The sequence below is a fragment of the Misgurnus anguillicaudatus genome, chromosome 6 (genome assembly GCF_027580225.2).
Source record: "Misgurnus anguillicaudatus chromosome 6, ASM2758022v2, whole genome shotgun sequence".
Classification (NCBI taxonomy): domain Eukaryota; kingdom Metazoa; phylum Chordata; class Actinopteri; order Cypriniformes; family Cobitidae; genus Misgurnus; species Misgurnus anguillicaudatus.
In genome coordinates, this window is record NC_073342.2 from 22,493,824 (window position 1) to 22,511,970 (window position 18,147).

The window sequence follows — 18,147 nt, forward strand, 5'->3', positions numbered from 1 at the left end:
CCCATTTTCTTGTGAATGAGTTGCCTGACTGGACTGTTTAAGTTGATTTTCAATAAAGCAGTGTTGAATTTTTTGCTTCTGTGTCCTCTATGTTTTTAGAACTATTGCTTAGGTAAGCCACGGGTGTTTAGCTAAATAAATGCTTAATGCTTAAATAGTTAATCGTAAATCGTTATGCTTATAACTTGCAAATTTAATGCTTATTTAACTGAAATAAACCAGGCTTAATGACGTATTCACCCTGCATATCCGACCTCCGGAGGATTCAGCCTTCCGTTTGATTGTAATAACGGTTAGATTGAATAACGTAATTTCATCTTTCAACTGACAGAAGAACAGTGTCATTTTATTCTCCCAATTAACGCAAGTTAAAAAATTATGCATTTTTTTCTGGCCCGCCGATTCTTAGATGCCCACCCATCAAAAACACTTTCTGCCTCCACCACTGGGTAACTTATAGCTGCAGCAAACTGAGATGCAAAGCTACTCATAAACTAACATAAATTCATGATTTGTTAATGCATGATTAGGTCATGGGGCACACCATCATTAACTCATCATTAACTACTCATAACAGAAATTCATGACTTGTTAATGTATTATTGTGTAGCACCTACACAATGACTTTTCTTGGAGGGATACACTGTTAAAAAGTTATCAATTACACATTCTATACATATTGTGCTCATCTAAATCCAAAATTTGGGTGGTTTTAAAGGAGACGAGCAAATGTGAAAATTGGGCAGACATTTGGAAGGGGTAATAATGGCTTAAAAGAAGAACAAGAACACAAGACAGATGCTCTATGTGCATTTTGATAATAAGACAAGCAAGTTCACACAATAACCATCGTCTGTAGGCTAACACTGATTTAAATTTATAAAGAATAGATCTGCCATCTTCTGCTCTCCTATCTTGCCTCTTGTGCGTCTACAGATAACACATCTTTTTAGGGCAAGATGTTGCAGAGATGCATTGCAGAGTTGGAATTAACAATCCAATACTTTTGTTGGAGCGTCGAGTGGATGTGATTTCTGCCGGCATGCCTAAGATTTTCATGTATGTGATGAAGCAGAAAAGTGCAGATGTAATGATCTTTTGGCAGAATCATTGGTCGCATTTCTGACTTACCCAATCTACCCCCTACTCGCAGGACTCCTTCATCAAGCACTGGATCAAGCTTGTAGATGTTGCTCTGTCTTTTTAAAGCTTTTTCAGTTGAAGATGCTTTCTATAGCTGTTCCACCTCATCTGAATATCTTTGTCTTTGGCAAAACACAATGATGGCCTTTTCTGCTTTTGACAGATCTTTCAGATTTATGGAACATCTTCCCAGTATCTTCTTAAAAGATTGCATTTGGTCACATATCAGTTTGTTCTGGATTCTTGTTTTAGATTTTGTTTCCAGACTGGCAATAATGTCTTTTCTTTTTGCTCTGAGTGACTTTAGTGGATTTAGTTTGGTTCCTATATCTCCACTGGTATAAACAGACTGCATTTATATAGCGCTTTTAACAGACCATCCAAAGCGCTTTACAGGTTGTCTCACATTCACCCATTCACTCACACATTCATGCACCGACGGCGGTGTCAGCCATGCAAGGTGCCATCCAGTTTGTCGGGAGCAGCTGGGGTTAGGTGTCTTGCTTAAGGACACCTCAACACCTGGTCAGGTAGAGCCGGGGATTGAACCACCAACCTTACGGTTTGTAGACAACCTACATGATCCACTGAGCCACTGCCACCCCATATGTCTGTGTTGTTTCTTATGACAGAAATCCTGTTTGCCACAAAGTGTGAAATCCTGTCTGCTCATTTGCTATTTTAAAACAGACTGACTATCAGTTCAAAAGGTTGACTGACAGAGTTTGAAGTCTACCTCATTTCTTAGCATCTTGTTGCAAAATCACCTCGTACCTCTTTTTGTATGCACGCAAGGCAAGTTTTAAACATGTTACAAAACACAAAAAAATGAAACACACATTTAGACGGCGCTGAGTCCTTAGATTATTAAAGATTCAATCTCGTCTATCCTACATTTCAAATCTGGCTCCATATCCGTTCTTGTTTCATAATCACTTAAATCATCATGGTGGTAGTTTTGATAATCTTCTTTACGTAAAGGTTTTCTCTGTCTTCTCCTTTTCTTTTCCTTCTTCTTCTTTTTGTTTTTCTCCTCCTGTACACCTTGATAAATCAAATCACTAAGGTTAACTTCAACTTGTTGGGATCGCCTATTACGTTTCCTTTCATCTCTTTGGTTTCTCCTTCTGTAAACCTTGAGTAATCAGATCATTGGAATTAACTTTCATTTGTTGCGGTGCTTATATTGTACTTTATCTTTTGTTGGTGTATGACACATCTGATAAACTTTTGACCCAACCTTGCACTTCTTTTTGCATTTATACCATCAATGAACTTCATCTTTTTCAAAAATGAGAACAACTGAGAAAAGATTAAAGTGGATTATGCAACAGGGGTCAACGCAAAAAAAATTCTACTGGCCCGGTCGATCAAGTGGTTCAGGTTTTCACTTGCCCTGCCAAAATTTTCACTGGCCCCACCAAAAAATATTTTTGTGTCACATATTAAAAATAATAATTCAAAAGTCAAAGATAATTGTATACATTTTATTCATCATTAGCCTGTCAGGGCTATGGTCTCAGATATTTCAGCATAAAAACCGCACAAAAGATAATTCATAAATGAAATCTTGTTGCAAGAACGTAAATTAACCCATATTACTAAAACAGTGTTATTACATTTTATACAGTGTTGTTTTTGTTTCTGCCAGCACGCTAATAAAGTGGATTGCCTTAATCTCAGTTAGCATCTCTTTCCAAAGAACCTCAAAGATAGTGTCTGTGAATCTAGAATTATAAATATTTAGAAAATGTTATAATAGGTCAAAATCATTGTGTGATGGAAACAAACAGAAGTATGGAAAATATATACTGCATATATTTCCATGCAGTTCTATCCATTTTTACAAATAGTGGAGCATTTAGCAGACTTATTTCGTTAACGCCAGTGGATTTTTTTTTTTAAGTTGCCAGCCAGCGCCCGCATTTTTTATGATTTTCCAAAAAGTTTAATGCTGATCCCTCTGCTTTTAAACAAAATACAGTTTCATCCCATCTTCATTTTTATTCATCACCTCTCAAATATGGGTGGGTTTTAAGGACGTTTGTTACACTCTCAGAAATAAAAGTACAAAAGTTGTCACTGGGAGAGTACCCTTTCAAAAAGGTACACCTTTGTACCCAAAGAGTGCATATTAGTACTTTGAACTGCCAAAATGTACCTTTAAAGGTACATATTTGTACCTAAATGGTACATATTTGGACCTTTTTTAAAGGGTACTGCCCCAGTGACAGCTTCGTACCTTTATTTTTGACAGTGTAGAGATCAGATAATATCAGTGAATGCTCCAGTGTTTTACTGTAAGTCAAGGGCTGGTTTTATAAGGCTGTTTGCACTTTGTTTCATAGATCAGTTCAATAAACTGGAAACATTTTTCACTCTTGGTACAGTGTGATGAATTGTGTACAAACAGTAAAAGGGTCTACTAATGCATTAACTAACAAACACGTGTTAATGTGTAGTTAAGGTGGCTGTCATTCATGCATGAATTCATATGATTCATGGCATAGTTATGGTTTGTTATTGATTACTACATAGCTTAACTTATCATGAGTTCATATTAAAGTAATTATTAATTTATGTATTAGTACATGATTATTCATGTACTGTTATTGTAAAGTGTTACCGATGGCGAACTTTGTAGAAAAAAAAATACAAAAAACACCAATGCCTTCACAAAATGAAGACAGAGAACGGAAAAGGAGGCTGCAAACATGGATTCAAAGTTCCATCAAGCCAGCAGGTAAATCATATTGAATATTTAGCAGATTGTCACACTTTAATTTTTGTTAATTTTTGCTAGTAATGTAACACATTTATAATACTTTATTAAAACCATAATAATATTACTACCCCCCTTAGTTCCTTTTTTGGGTGGGAACATTTTCATTTTCTAAATGACTGTTCTCATTACAAATATATTCCACAGAAAATGGTTTATGAATGGTTTATAAATAATTTTGGCATTAAGGTATAATTTTGTTAAGGTTTGATGCAAAGGAAGTTAAATTAAGGCTGTTCAACCTAAGGCCAGTGGGTTTTGTACACATGTAAATTTGTGTGTAAGTACAGTATGAGTGTGACTTATGAAATGTAGTTTTCACAGATCTGTGTGTTCCTCTAGTTTTCTTGCTAATTAATTCATTTGTTTAGTTCATTTTAACACAATTATCAGCACACTAAGGTTTAAAAAAATCATCCGGCCCGGCCCTCACATCGTGGCCTTATTTATCATCCAGCCCTCAGCCTAAAATAAGTTTGACACCCCTGCACTATTGAGAGTGAGGAGCTGTCGTCATGGTACAGAGCCCCTCCCCCTTTCCGCCATGTTGGCAGGATTCCGGCGGCAGAACATGATTGTTTACGTGTGTTCTTAGCTCCGTAGTAGAGTAATTTTTCGCAATTCTACACTGCTTTACCATGCCTCGCAGTTACTGCTGCGTTAAAAACTGCTCCAGTACCTCACATGATACATATGGAAAACATACGAACAATGGAATAGAGTTTTTTAGGTTACCGAAATAAAGACACCATTATGCATAACAAAGACATCTCAAGCAATGGCATATTTGCATTAAAAATTTCATAATTGAACGAACGACACTTGCAAGTGTCATAAACATGCATAAAACATCCTTTATATTCAAGACGTGTGTCATGTCATAAATAATTATGAAGGTTTTATGTCAGTCTTATGCACACCCCTTCAAGTAAAGTGTTACCCACACTGTTAATGGCTTTAATCTTTAATCATTTACCTCTTGCAATCACACATATAACGACCATAGGCACTTTGCAGCCCCCAACACAAAAACCTGGTAAAGTTACAACAGTGGCATTGGGCTAAAATCAAATTACAACTAAATACCTAAATATTCTACATCACAACATGTTGGAAACGTTTGTGTACATTGGACATCTCGTGTTTAGAAACCGTCGCAGTTAATTACTTTGTCATTTTGGTCAAGAAGTGTCGGCTAAATGCAATGTAATTACAATACACAAACGCGTGTGAAGAAACTTAAGTTACCTTTGCCAGTACAACGCTGTTTGTGAGCTTGTTCCTGTAAGGTCCCTTTCTTTCGCCTTATCTTTTTGCATTGCTTTATTCCTTTTTCTTTATCGTATTTGTTGATCGTCTCTGTCCTGCCGAAATAATAAATTAAGAGCTTTGGAAGTCGCGCCTCTGTGAAGTTGCCTCTGGCAACCGACAGCGTCTCCTACCATCATGGCCGACCGGCCCAAACTCCGCCCAAATCGGCACGTGACTCCTCACTCTCAATAGGAAGCAGGCATATTATTTAGGGTGGTGCAGTGACCCAAACCTGGAAGTGTACACGGTTAAAAAAATTCCTTAGAAATTACAATGTTACTGGCAGCTGGTTGCAAAGCATTCTGGGAAACAAAATCTGAAGCAAAAAACAGAAAAGTTGATGATGTTATCTGGTTCCTAGAATGCTTTGAATGAGGCTGTTATTGAATAGTTTGATTCTAAATATAAAGACTTGTTACAACCAGCCAGGCCCGGTACTAGGCTTGCTGGACTGGGGGGGGGGGGGCAGTCAGGATTTTTGGGTGGGCAGCCATTTCTCGACAAAAAGGATTCATACACTAAAACGATGGATGTTTCAATCCAATTTTATTTTGCATCTGTCTTATAATATGTTCTTTTAGACATACAAATTTTCAATGTAGATGCACCGACGAGACCAAAATCACACTGTTTTGTTCATAACATAGCAAATTAGATATTATTATACAACGCAACATTATAAAATGCGTTTTACCTTACGATGACCTTTCGTAGTGAAAGCTTCTCCTGAACTTAAAAGTCTGTAGATTTTTGCGTGTGAAGTTTGTCTTCACACGCGAGCAGAATGAGCTGACGAACCGCTAAAATTAGATTTTAAAACTGCACGCGATGCTCAGCTGTTACAATAATTTATACTGTATAACCATCTTATATCATTTATATCTACTATATATTATGCCACAACCAGACTGCATATTCTAATTTTAATAAACAGAACTACGTCTAAAACAAACACCTTAAAAGCTGCTAGAGACTTGTCATTGGCTGATGTATTTGAATGAATAAATAATGAGGTGAGTCTAAGAAAGGATAAGGGGTTATTTAGGGCATGTTTTACTATAAAAAAAGTTTCATTTTATTATGTGTTGTGTTATTACGTTTATGTTATACTAAATTGCATTGTTTCTAATATATATCCGTTTTTTTTTAAATTACCGTCGTTGAGAATAGTAGTACTTTTCAGTGAGTTAAATACGGCTGAAAACACTCTTAAACTTTATGTATGCTAATCAGACAACAGTGTGCGGGAGCCATGACAACTGGCTTTTACTAACAGAAGATATTTTTTTTGTTGGCTGGACATTTTTTGGGGGGCAGAGGGAAAATCTGACCTGGCCCTGCAACCAGCAGCAAGTAACACTGTAATTTTTACAGAATTGTTTTTACAGTGGTGACAAACATGCTCTAATATGAATTAAGTTTAATTTCTTTTTATATAAGTGTTTGTTTGTTTTTTCTTTTCCCTTTATAAATTCCGTTAACTCATAAGAGGAAGTCGATGTGTGACTCAGGGAAGAATAGAAAAATTTATATCCAAATAAGGAAAAGCACTGAAGGTGTAGTAGTGCAATCGAGTGTGGCTTGGGTGCTATAAATATGGGAGGCGCAGATTGATTGTTTGTTATGAAAAACTTTGTTTATAAAACCAAAGCAATATGCCTATGGTGATTCACAAACTTATTTTAATAAAGTCTCAGAGTTAGTTTATTTATTAAAAGGAGATAGTTTACTTTTGAACAACTCATAGCACCCCAGAGCCGGATCCAGCCGAGCCAACCCAGCAACACACTCAACTGAAAGGTGAGAAAGAGTCAATTACTTTGCAGTGTGGGTTTGGTTTATCTAAATTTGACCCATAATGGGTAAATATTGGACAGAACACGTGCTGGGTTAAAAATGACCCAATGTTGGGTTGTTGTTATGCAACCATGGGGTATAATAACCTAGCAGTTGGGTTAAAATAACCCAGCATTGGGTCAATTTTAACCCAGTACATGTTCTGTCCAATATTTACCCATTATGGGTCAAAAATAACCAGCCATTTTTAGAGTGCATGTTATCATAACAAAACAAGAGATTTTGATAAGATTTTGCTATATATCCAAACATGTAACATATCTTGAATAACTAAAATGCTGCATGGAGTAAAAGATAAGAAAAATGTCATTTCAATGTTGCTTAAAAAATTCTTAGTGTTTAGATTCAGTATTTTTCCAATGCAATTATCTAAATATTTATAAGCTAAAATTATTTACTTGAGAATCAGAATGACACTGAAAAAACTTTGGTTGCACATCATTGAATTAAGTTTTCTTAAAATTATTTTTCTTTAAAAAATTGTTGGATCTTTAATTATGTGCACCAATTCAACATGATTAAATTTTCTTAAAATTAATTATTAATGTTAATTTAATTTAAAGAAAACCTAATTTAATCATGTGCAACCTATGTTTTTTTCAGTGTACCAAGTAAATATTTCTTACCCCATTGGCAGATATTTTTGCTTGTTTGTCTTCTTATATAAAAATTCTTAAATCAAGATGTATTTTCTTGATGAGCAAAATGACCTAAGAAAATAAGTCTAGTTTTTAGACAAAAAACATAAAATTTAAGTAAATTTGTGCTTAAAAACATGCAAAAATAAAATCTGCCAATGGGGAGAAATTTGTTCTTGAATTATTTTTGAATTAAGTGTTTAAGAAAAAAGTTTAAGATTTTATTTTTACCCCAATCGCAAATATTTTTGCTTGTTTTTACCTTTACCTGTCACCGTCCCAGGTGGGACGTTTGGCCTTATATATTTAAAACAATAATTTCTTAGTCTAAACCCACACTAATCTTGACAAACTTTATATTGTTGGAAAGCATGTAGTTTTCATAACCATATTGCAAAAAGAATGACGTAGTAAGAAAAAAATCCTGAAATGTCACAGACCAACAGGTGGGCCCAAGGTGTTGTTACATATTTATTATTATAAACCTGAAATAAACTATATATTGTTGGAAAGCTCTAAGAATATAGTTTTCATATTTCAAAACTATTTGATGATAGAAACTTAGTAGTGACCGTCATTTTGTTAAATGTCACTGACCCCTTAGGAGTACATATGAATTTGTAGATTTTTTATAATTCTAATATCCATCAAAATAAATGTATAAATCTTTAAAAAATCTTGATAACCTATATATTATAGGAAAGACTTAAAAATGTAGTTTTCATAAATCAAAACCTTTTTCAAGAAAATGCATCTTAATTTAAGAATTTTTAGATAGTATTCTTGTCTTTTTTTTCAGTAAAACTAAGTAAGAATGTAATTTTTTGCATTGTAATGTCTTAAAGCAACACTATGTAGTTTCCATGTAAAAGTGACTTACAGCTCCCCCATGTGGTTGAAAAGCGCAACAGTGCCTGGTATCAGACACTCTTCTGCAGGCAGGGGGAGGGGCGGGGCTGTGTGCTCTACCCTCCACCGCCACTTTCAGAGTGTGCTTGTAGCAGCTAGGAGGCTGCTCAGGTTGCAGCAACAGTACAATTTGTCCAGTTAAAAGTAGAGACATTATTTAAAGATAAAAAAACTACATAGTGTTGCTTTAATGTAATTTTGCTTCTTAGGTAAATGTATCATAATTTAAGAATTTAGATACTTAACATTTTTCAAGGTGCAACACAATGCCACAGAAGAAAAAAAACAATAAAAAACTTTAGATTAAAAGGTATGAAAGAAATGGTTCTTTTTGAAATCTTTGACTGAACGATTAATTAGGGAACCAAAAATGACCTTTTGTAGCCTTTTGAGTCTAGGTTTTAAATGATCCATAATTATGTTTTTCAACAAACGCTGAATTACACAATTAAAATCTTCAGTGTTTTACAATTATTTCTGATGTGTATATTTTTCATTTATTACTATGACATTGACAATGCAGATCCATATTCCACAGATAATCCTGAAGTTTAACAAATTTGCAGAAGCTGCAACAATGTTGTTTTCCATTCATCTGGGATCACCTCTCCATCTAGCTATCCTGCTCTCCCTTTGGGGCTTTCTTAACATAACATTAGCTCTACCACCAACCATGCCTCCGATCTTCAAAGACACACCCTTCTCTGTTATCTGGAACGCCCCTACCCCAGTATGCGAGAAGCTTGAAATCAATTTGGACACTTCAGTGTTCAATGCCGTCACTACGCCAGCCAGCGTCCCCGACCAATTTCTGAACCTCTTCTACGCCCAACGTATTGGTCTGTACCCTTACGTAAACCCGGACACAAAAGAGGAGTTTAATGGCGGCATTCCCCAAAAGGCCAACCTGACAGCCAGCCTGTTAAAAGAACTTGACGATGTCAAATATTACATCCCGTGGTTCTACCAAGGTTTGGCCGTGATCGACTGGGAGGCGTGGCGACCGCTATGGGATAGAAATTGGAGTTCTAAACAAATCTACAGGGAGCTCTCCATTCAATATGCACAGGAGAAAAACCCATCTCTGTCCTCCGAAGAGACTGTAGCTTTGGCCAAAAAGCAGTTTCAAGCGGCCGCTAGGGCTTATATGGAAGGCACATTAAAGCTTGGGATCGAAATGAGGCCAAACTACCTCTGGGGCTATTATTTATTCCCTGACTCTTACAATTATGGATGGGAGCAGCCTGGTTATACCGGCGAATGTTCAGAACAAGAGCAGATCTTGAATGATGAGCTCCTTTGGCTATGGAACTCAAGCACGGCATTGTTTCCTTCGGCGTACCTGCCGCTAGCCCTTCAGAACAACCAAAACGCAGCTTACTTTGTTCGTGGACGAGTACAGGAGGCCGTCCGGGTGTCTGCTTTGCCAAAGCATCCCTACACCTCTCCGATTTACGTATACTTGCGTCCTCTGTTTCGGGATCAGTCAGAAATATACCTGAGTAAGGTGAGGAATTATGAAAACAGTTAATAAACAATTCATAAATCTTCATAGAGACATGAAAAATCTTTTCTTTGTATTTTTAGACGGATCTGGTCAATACTATTGGGGAGAGTGCAGCTCTGGGGGCATCAGGGGCTGTGCTATGGGGGGCCAGCGCAGATTATAACAACAAGGTAATGTCCCATATATGGGGTATTCTCACGAAATCCAGATTTCCAAGGTGTCCAATATCAGATTTTTTTAGAAGCCCTTGAAGCCAATATTTTTTGCACATAAAAAAAGATTAAGGTCTGAACTTACTATAACCATTATTTTTAGAGGATTTAAAAAATATTTCCCATAGAATTATTTACATTTTTTAGATTATCATTATCAAAAATTATCATTACCGCAACATGATATTACATTAAATATATGCATTTACAAACTCATGTTTCGGTAATGAGAACTAAAAAGTTGTCTAGGTACTATGACAAACAAAATTTAAATTTTTATCTAGAAAGAAAAGTCAATCCCTTCCAACTATTTTTTTATAATGTTAGTTCCTTGAGGGCTTAAACAATGATTGGAAATTGTTGCGGAGGATGAGAAAGTTGGTCTTGGACACAGTAATATTTCTTATTATTGTCTCTACATTTACCAATGATCACCAAATACCACATGTTTCTTTACTGTAAATGTTTATAGTATAATGCACTGAAGCTTTTTATTTTTTTAGATTTTTTTAATTCTAAATATTTTCATGTTAAAGAACCCAAATCCAGTCATGGACACGTTGCGGTAATGAAAGTTTTTCCCTTAAATGTTTGTATGATGTCATTTGAAATCATGTGCAAAATAGTACATGAAGAGATGTTTGTAACTGTATGCTTCTTATTTTGATACTCTTACTTTGTATTTACTTTTTTTTTCAAAATGTTTCATGACATCTCATAAGTCTAATTTCGCGAGAATCACCCATATGTGACCCGATATAAAATCATAACGTAAAGTACATTCTGTGAATATAACCTTGATATATTTTATATTGACTGAGAAAGTTTATGTCAAAAATTGAAATTAATCACAGAATCTCTCTTCATTTATAGGAATCGTGTGAAGCTCTGTCTGCCTATCTGTCCTCCACTCTTAACCCTTATATAACCAATGTGACAGCAGCCGCTAAACTTTGCAGTAGCACGCTGTGTCAAAACAAAGGCCGCTGTGTGCGCAAGAATCCTCAATCAAACACCTATCTGCATCTGAATCCGAAACATTTCAACATCCTGAAGAGTTGTGGTCAATACATGGCCGTGGGGACACCTTACCTCGGTGACATCAGGAAGTTTTTGGACGACTTCACCTGTCAGTGTTACGCGGGTCAGAAATGCTCAGCCAAAATGCCGGACTCCCTTCCAACAACTCCGTGGTTGTTCATGTAACCTCATGTTACACAAACACATTTTGATGTGTATCATTTAACAAATAAACATAAATAAAAAGGTAATGATATTTTTGAATAAAAGACTTTCTATGATTTATTCACCATCGTGCCATACTAGGTGAACTCCTTTCTTCAGCCGAACACATTCAGAGTTATTAAATGTGCTAGTTTGTGACAACACAGAAAAATGGCAGGATTCTTTTATGTATGCATTCCAAGAATATATAACCTCAGGGACGTGCACAGACATTTTGAGGGGCAGGGGCTCAAGCGAAATAAAGGGCACTTCTCAAAATTATGTATTTTTTAACGCAACTCTGACTTCCTTTTTAAAAAAAAATATTAAAAAAGTTAATTCATTTTAGCTTCCTCAAACTCACGCAATTGTTTCCTTTTTTAAAAGATGTCTACAAAATATTCAGTTCACACAAAAACCATCGTCTTCTTAGTATTCTAAGGTTTAGAAACCATTACACAATGTGGTAACACTTTACAATAAGGTTCATTAGTTAACATTAGTTAATGTATTAAATAACATGAACAAACCATGAGCAATGCATTTGTTACAGTATTTATTCATCTTTGTTAATGTTAGTAATAGAAATAAAGCTTTAGTTGTTAGATCATGTTAGTTCACAGTGCATTAACTAACGTTAACAAGATTTTAATAAAGTATTAGTAATTGTTGAAATTAACATTAACAAAGATTAATAAATGCTGTATAAGTGCAGTTCATTATTAGTTCATGTTAACTAATGTATTTAACTAATGTTAACTAATGTACCTTATTGTAAAGTGTTACCCACAATGTGCATGTTTTGAAAACATTTTCTATGCTACTAGTTTCAAGTATATATTTAGAATAACCTAAGTAACTGCATCAAGCAGAGGGGCGTGTTATAGTAATAATTTGTTTATTTTTGCACAAGGCACTACATTTTAATTATTTTGGTGTTTTCAGAATACACAACACTTTAAAATCAACACAAAAATTCACTCTAAACTGAAGAGGGCTGTTGCTGCTATTTTGTTAACTTTACTGAAAAAAATCACTGCAAAAATGATTGACAAAATACAACAACTTAATAAATCAGTTTTTTTTATTAATGTACCAGATGCAGTTACTCAGATTTACTACATCCTCCATCTGTTTGCATGATGTACACCCCAACATTAAATTACACATTCATTACAAATTTGTTAAAATACTAAAAACAAAGTTGTGACTGCTGAGTTAGCGCTACATGCCAATAAATGCTATATGCTAGCGTTTAGCTGAAGTTCTATTAGTTAACAATTAGTTGTTACTCAAAATCTGTATTTTCATCTGATAAGGGCTCAAAATATAAGGTCTGTTTACTAATGTGGGCTTCTGGCATGAGCCTCAGCGCAGAGCTCAACATTATTATTTATGACCCTTTCAAACAGGGCAAAATAGACCATTTAATTTAAATGACAAATTCTAGGGTTGTTAATGGACATGTAAAAACGTTTCTGGATAATTTTTGCACTTAATAAAGCCACATACCTTCTATGGAATTTTCAAAGAACAATTTAACATATTATGGCAACACATCCTTTGGCACCTTTAATCTTAGGTTTCATATTTATTTGCAACATGATCTCACAAAGTGGGATAGTCACGGAATTTTTTGCTCATTTTTCCGTGACATTCTCACGGATCTCCGCATATTTCCGTGGCCCTGCCACGGACTTTCTTTTCCGTGGCATTCTCACGGATTGGTTACTCAACTGCTTTTTCCTATTTTCAAACCATTGTCGCTTCGGTTTAGGGTTAGATTTGGTGCTTGCGTTACTTTGTCACTGTAAGTATTGGTTTATACAATTTTTTCTGATGTATTCTTTTATATTTTCTAAACTTTAATCAATTGTCACCTGGCATTGGGGTTAGAGTTGGGTTTGGGTCATTTTATGTAAATCTAACCCTAAACCGAAGCGACAATGGTAAGAAAATAGGACAAAACAGTTGAGTAACCAATCCGTGAGAATGCCACGGAAAAGAAAGTCCGTGGCAGGGCCACGGAAATATGCGGAGATCCGTGAGAATGTCATGGAAAAATGAGCAAAAAATATTTGGGTTACACATGTCAGAAACAACAAATATAGATTTGGCCTATTTTTTTTTTTTGAATTTTATATTTTACTTTTTTGTGTGTGATGTCAGTGAAAATGCTGACTGGGCATGTAAAATACTAAGCCATCAGATTTCTTCCCAATCTACTACAGCACTCCAGAGTCCAGTATAACACATTAGGCTACTTATTTAACAGCCATTACAAAAAAAACGCAAATAAATAAAGCTTACTACTGTAGTTAGCAATTATTTTATTGTTTGTGCTTTATTATTTTATGAGCAGTCTGTTTAAACTACATACACTATACGGATACAAGTTTGCATCTCTTCAGGTTGGATTGTCGTGGAAAACAATGTCCCTGAATCGTTATGTGTAACAACGTGTCCCATATTTTGTGCATAAAACTGTTAATATAAGAATGCTTTCTTCCTCAGTCACTTACCGGTAGCCTGCCTGCATAATCATGCACATCGCGTTTCGTTCAGGCTGAGCTTTGGCGCTTCTTACAAGCGCGAATGCAGCTTACAAAAGACAAAACCAATCATAACGCGAAGTATGTTAGAGAGGCGGGACTTAAGAAAGGTAAAGCCAATTATATTAGCGATCTGAGTTTTGGAGGCGGGACTCATCTGTTAACCGTTTGTGTACCACAAATAGCGCTATTTTTCTTTTTATAAGAGTTTAAATCTCATTTAATTGATTCCTGAATTAATTTAAGTTAAATTAAATAAGTAATAAGTAAAAAACACAAGAAACAGACAGACATCAGTTGTTATATGAATAAAGATCATATTATTTAAAAAAAAAAAAAGCACCCCAGAAAAAGGGTGTAATTATATATATATACGTATTATACATATACACACACACACACATATTTAAACATAGGAGGAAAGAGATATAGATATAAAATGACTTTGATAGTGTATACAAATGTTATATACCTATGTATATATCATATCTTAATATACTCCTACATTTAAAAAACACTGCATATACCTACATAATTATACATGTATGCGCCTTACATACAATTACACACCCCATATATCCATACAAACACATTTTACACCTGCATGAACATGCATATTCATACCATATGCATCCTATTCATAACAACATACATTATGCTCATGCGCGTCAATAAAAAGGTTAACAGTGGGTAATAAAAATAAGTGAATGAGAAGAAAAAAAAATTAAAAATACAAATGACACTTAACTACTATCTCTAAGGACGATACTTGTTCCCTGTAACTTTAAGGTTCATTATATTTTTAACTTGAGTTTGCTCTTATAAAGGGTACCTGTGGTATGGAAGACATAGAAGAATGATATATAATACTGTAGACATTGTTCTCCCACAAGATGTTCATGTCATGTGTGTAAAATGTTTAAATTTAGCTTAAATAAATTGACTGCAACCACTTACCTTAAAAAAATTTAGTAAATTGAATGAATCATTCTTTTCAGTGTATAGGATACTGTAGTTGCATAATCCACTTTAAAACTACGTAGTTGTTCTCATTTTTGAAAAAGATGAAGTGCAATGATGGTCAAATGCAAAAAGATGAAGTGCAAGGTTGGGTCAACTGTCAGATGTGTCATACACCAACAAAACATGAAGTACAATATAGGCACCACAATAAATGAAAGTTAATTCCAATGATCTGATTACTCAAGATTTACAGAAGGAGAAACCAAAGAGATGAAAGGAAACGTAATAGGCGATCCCAACAAGTTGAAGTTAACCTTAGTGATTTGATTTATCAAGGTGTACAGAAGGAGAAAAACAAAAAGAAGAAGAAGGAGAAGAAAAGGAGAACACAGAGAAAACCTTAACGTAAAGAAGATTTCATCAAAACTACAACCATGATGATTAAAGTTATTAAGAAACAATAACAGACCAATAAGATGTTGATAAAGTTAATACGAAAAATGGAAACGGCAGCGACCGAACCTGATATGGAGCCAGAATTGAAATGTAGGATAGAAAAGGTTGAATCTTTAATAATTTCCAGACTCCGCGCTGTCTAAATGTGTGTTTAGTTTTGTAACATGTTTAAAACTTGCCTTGCGTGCATACAAAAAGAGGTACGAGGTGATTTTGCAACAAGATGCTAAGAAATGAGGTAGACTTCAAACTCTGTCAGTCAACCTTTTGAACTGATAGTCAGTCTGTTTTAAAATACATAGCAAATGAGCAGACAGGATTTCACACTTTGTGGCAAACAGGATTTCTGTCATAAGAGACAACACAGACATATGGGGTGGCAGTGGCTCAGTGGTTCATGTAGGTTGTCTACAAACCGGAAGGTTGATGGTTCAAACCCCGGCTCCACCTGGCCAAGTGTCAAGGTGTCCTTGAGCAAGACACCTAACTCCAGCTGCTCCGGACGAGCTGGATGGCACCTTGCATGGCTGACACCGCCATCAGTGCATGAATGTGTGAGTGCCATTCAGAGTTATTAAATGTGCTTAGTCAAAACACAGAAAAATATAACCACCAAATTTGAATGAATTATACCCTCATGTAAATTAGTAATACAATCTTGGAAAAACAGGCAGGATTTGCTCTCAAACGCTGGGACACAGCTTATCGCATATCGTGACAGTTCTCGCACAATTTATGTAAGCATTCTGTGAATATATAACCTTGATATCTTTAATATTGACTGAGTAAGGACATGTCAATATTGAATTCAATGTGAAATTAATGATTGTAATCAAACTTTGATATTAGATTGAGACATAGAGGGTCACATATAGTCTGTATACACTAAAGCAGAAAATGCAAACTTTGTGTAAGCATTTTTCCTAGTGTAAATACTAGTTACCTGAGACTAGGTCAACTTTGCCTGGGGCACACAAGATCATTTTCATTCTTGGATTGTTAACAAGCAGACCCAACATAAACATGTCCCTACACAAGCAACATGTTCCTGACCTTTAAGGGAATTTTACCCTAAGGGAGATTTCTATACCTCAACCCTTTAATAAACATATTTTCCGAAAGTTTGCCATGGTGTAAAATGTATGTCAACTTCTCTAGAAACCACTGTGGGTCGCTGTTTCATTCTTAATTTTTAGAATATGCCTGCATGCGTCCCAATTCGCCTATTGCGTCATATGCCTTAAAAGGATGTAGGGGAGAGCAGGGGCAAAAGTAAAATTTTTCAGGAAAACTTAATTTTTAAAGATAATTTTATAGACAGAGATATATGTTTGCAGTGGTCAATAACTCACAAGTGTGGTCTATCAATACCAGGTGGAATTTTGTAAAATTGTAAAATGACTTCAGTATAATTTCACTTTAAGCACAAGTAGTGAATTGTATAAGTAGTGAAAAGTAACACAACAAAACAAGATCGATTTTTGTGTTACACGTGTTTTTATTAAATATACATGGCTATGACCTCCTCTTTAATATGTAACTGCAGACATATTTTGTAATTTATCTTTGTAAAAAAATATGAAATTACATTTTCATTTTAAATTTACATTTTATCAAATGTTTCAAAAGCAACCAACGTTACAAACTTAAATAGTTGAGAATAAAACATGTTTTCAACAGTTTGAACACTATGAAAATAACATTAAATCAAATTTGAATAATATCAATTTTCACAACAGTATTAGCATCTCACATTTAAACACGCTTTACTTTTATTTTGAAAAACTCAGAGTCAAACTTCAGGCTGTGTTAACTGTTAGGTCACTAAATAACCTGTCGATTGATCAGTACATATAAAACGAAAAACACAATGCGTTATTAGGAAAAAATGACCGCTTTGGGTATTCACTTATCATGGTTGAAAACATCTTTCTGAATCTACACGCGGAAAACGGTGAGTAAATAACGCGATATTTGTCAGCTCTGTCAGTTTTAACGATGCTGTCATAGTTTGGGATGCAAATGTTATCAGGGCTTTTTTCTGGTCACTTGCTCTTTGTTTTTTCCTGATTGATCTATGTATATATACCTTCGTTTTTTGTATAGCCAATGCTTTAAACCTGAAGATCTTCTATCAAACCAGTACTGCAAATATTGACTTTCAGAAGGTTTGTGTGAGACTTGCTTATCATGCAGAACCTCTGATGAAAAACCATTGGGATAAACAAAAGAAAAGCCTCAACCTTAGCCTCACACCCTGCAGGATTATTTTATCCAATAAATGCAACGGCATGTCGATAAGACAAATGGTTAAACTTACAGCCCAGCTGAACCCAGCTCAGTTTTATGGATGGGACCAATGAGAAGCCTATGATCCTTAGGTCCTTAGTGGAGCCCTGTATCACAGGACATGGAAACAAATATTTTCTCTTTTGGTCTGCACCAGAAGAACCAAGTGAACCAAAACTACAAGTCTGAACACATCATAATAAATCAATGACTACAAGACAACCTAGAAAACAGAAAAGAAAGATTAATAGACAGCGTCAAAGAACAGAACTTCATAATAAAAGCACAAACAATATTTAAAAAA

General features: G+C 35.1%; 1 protein-coding gene across 1 annotated transcript; it reads left to right on the forward strand.

Moving 5' to 3' along the window:
• The first annotated feature begins 9,171 nt into the window (after positions 1 to 9,171).
• LOC129434156 (hyaluronidase-5-like) lies at positions 9,172 to 11,598 on the forward strand. The gene is made up of 3 exons (XM_055193033.2): positions 9,172 to 10,147; positions 10,228 to 10,317; positions 11,233 to 11,598. The coding sequence occupies exons 1-3, from the start codon at positions 9,218 to 9,220 to the stop codon at positions 11,563 to 11,565; spliced, it is 1,353 nt and encodes a 450-aa protein (XP_055049008.2). The 5' UTR covers positions 9,172 to 9,217; the 3' UTR covers positions 11,566 to 11,598.
• Positions 11,599 to 18,147: the final 6,549 nt, after the last annotated feature.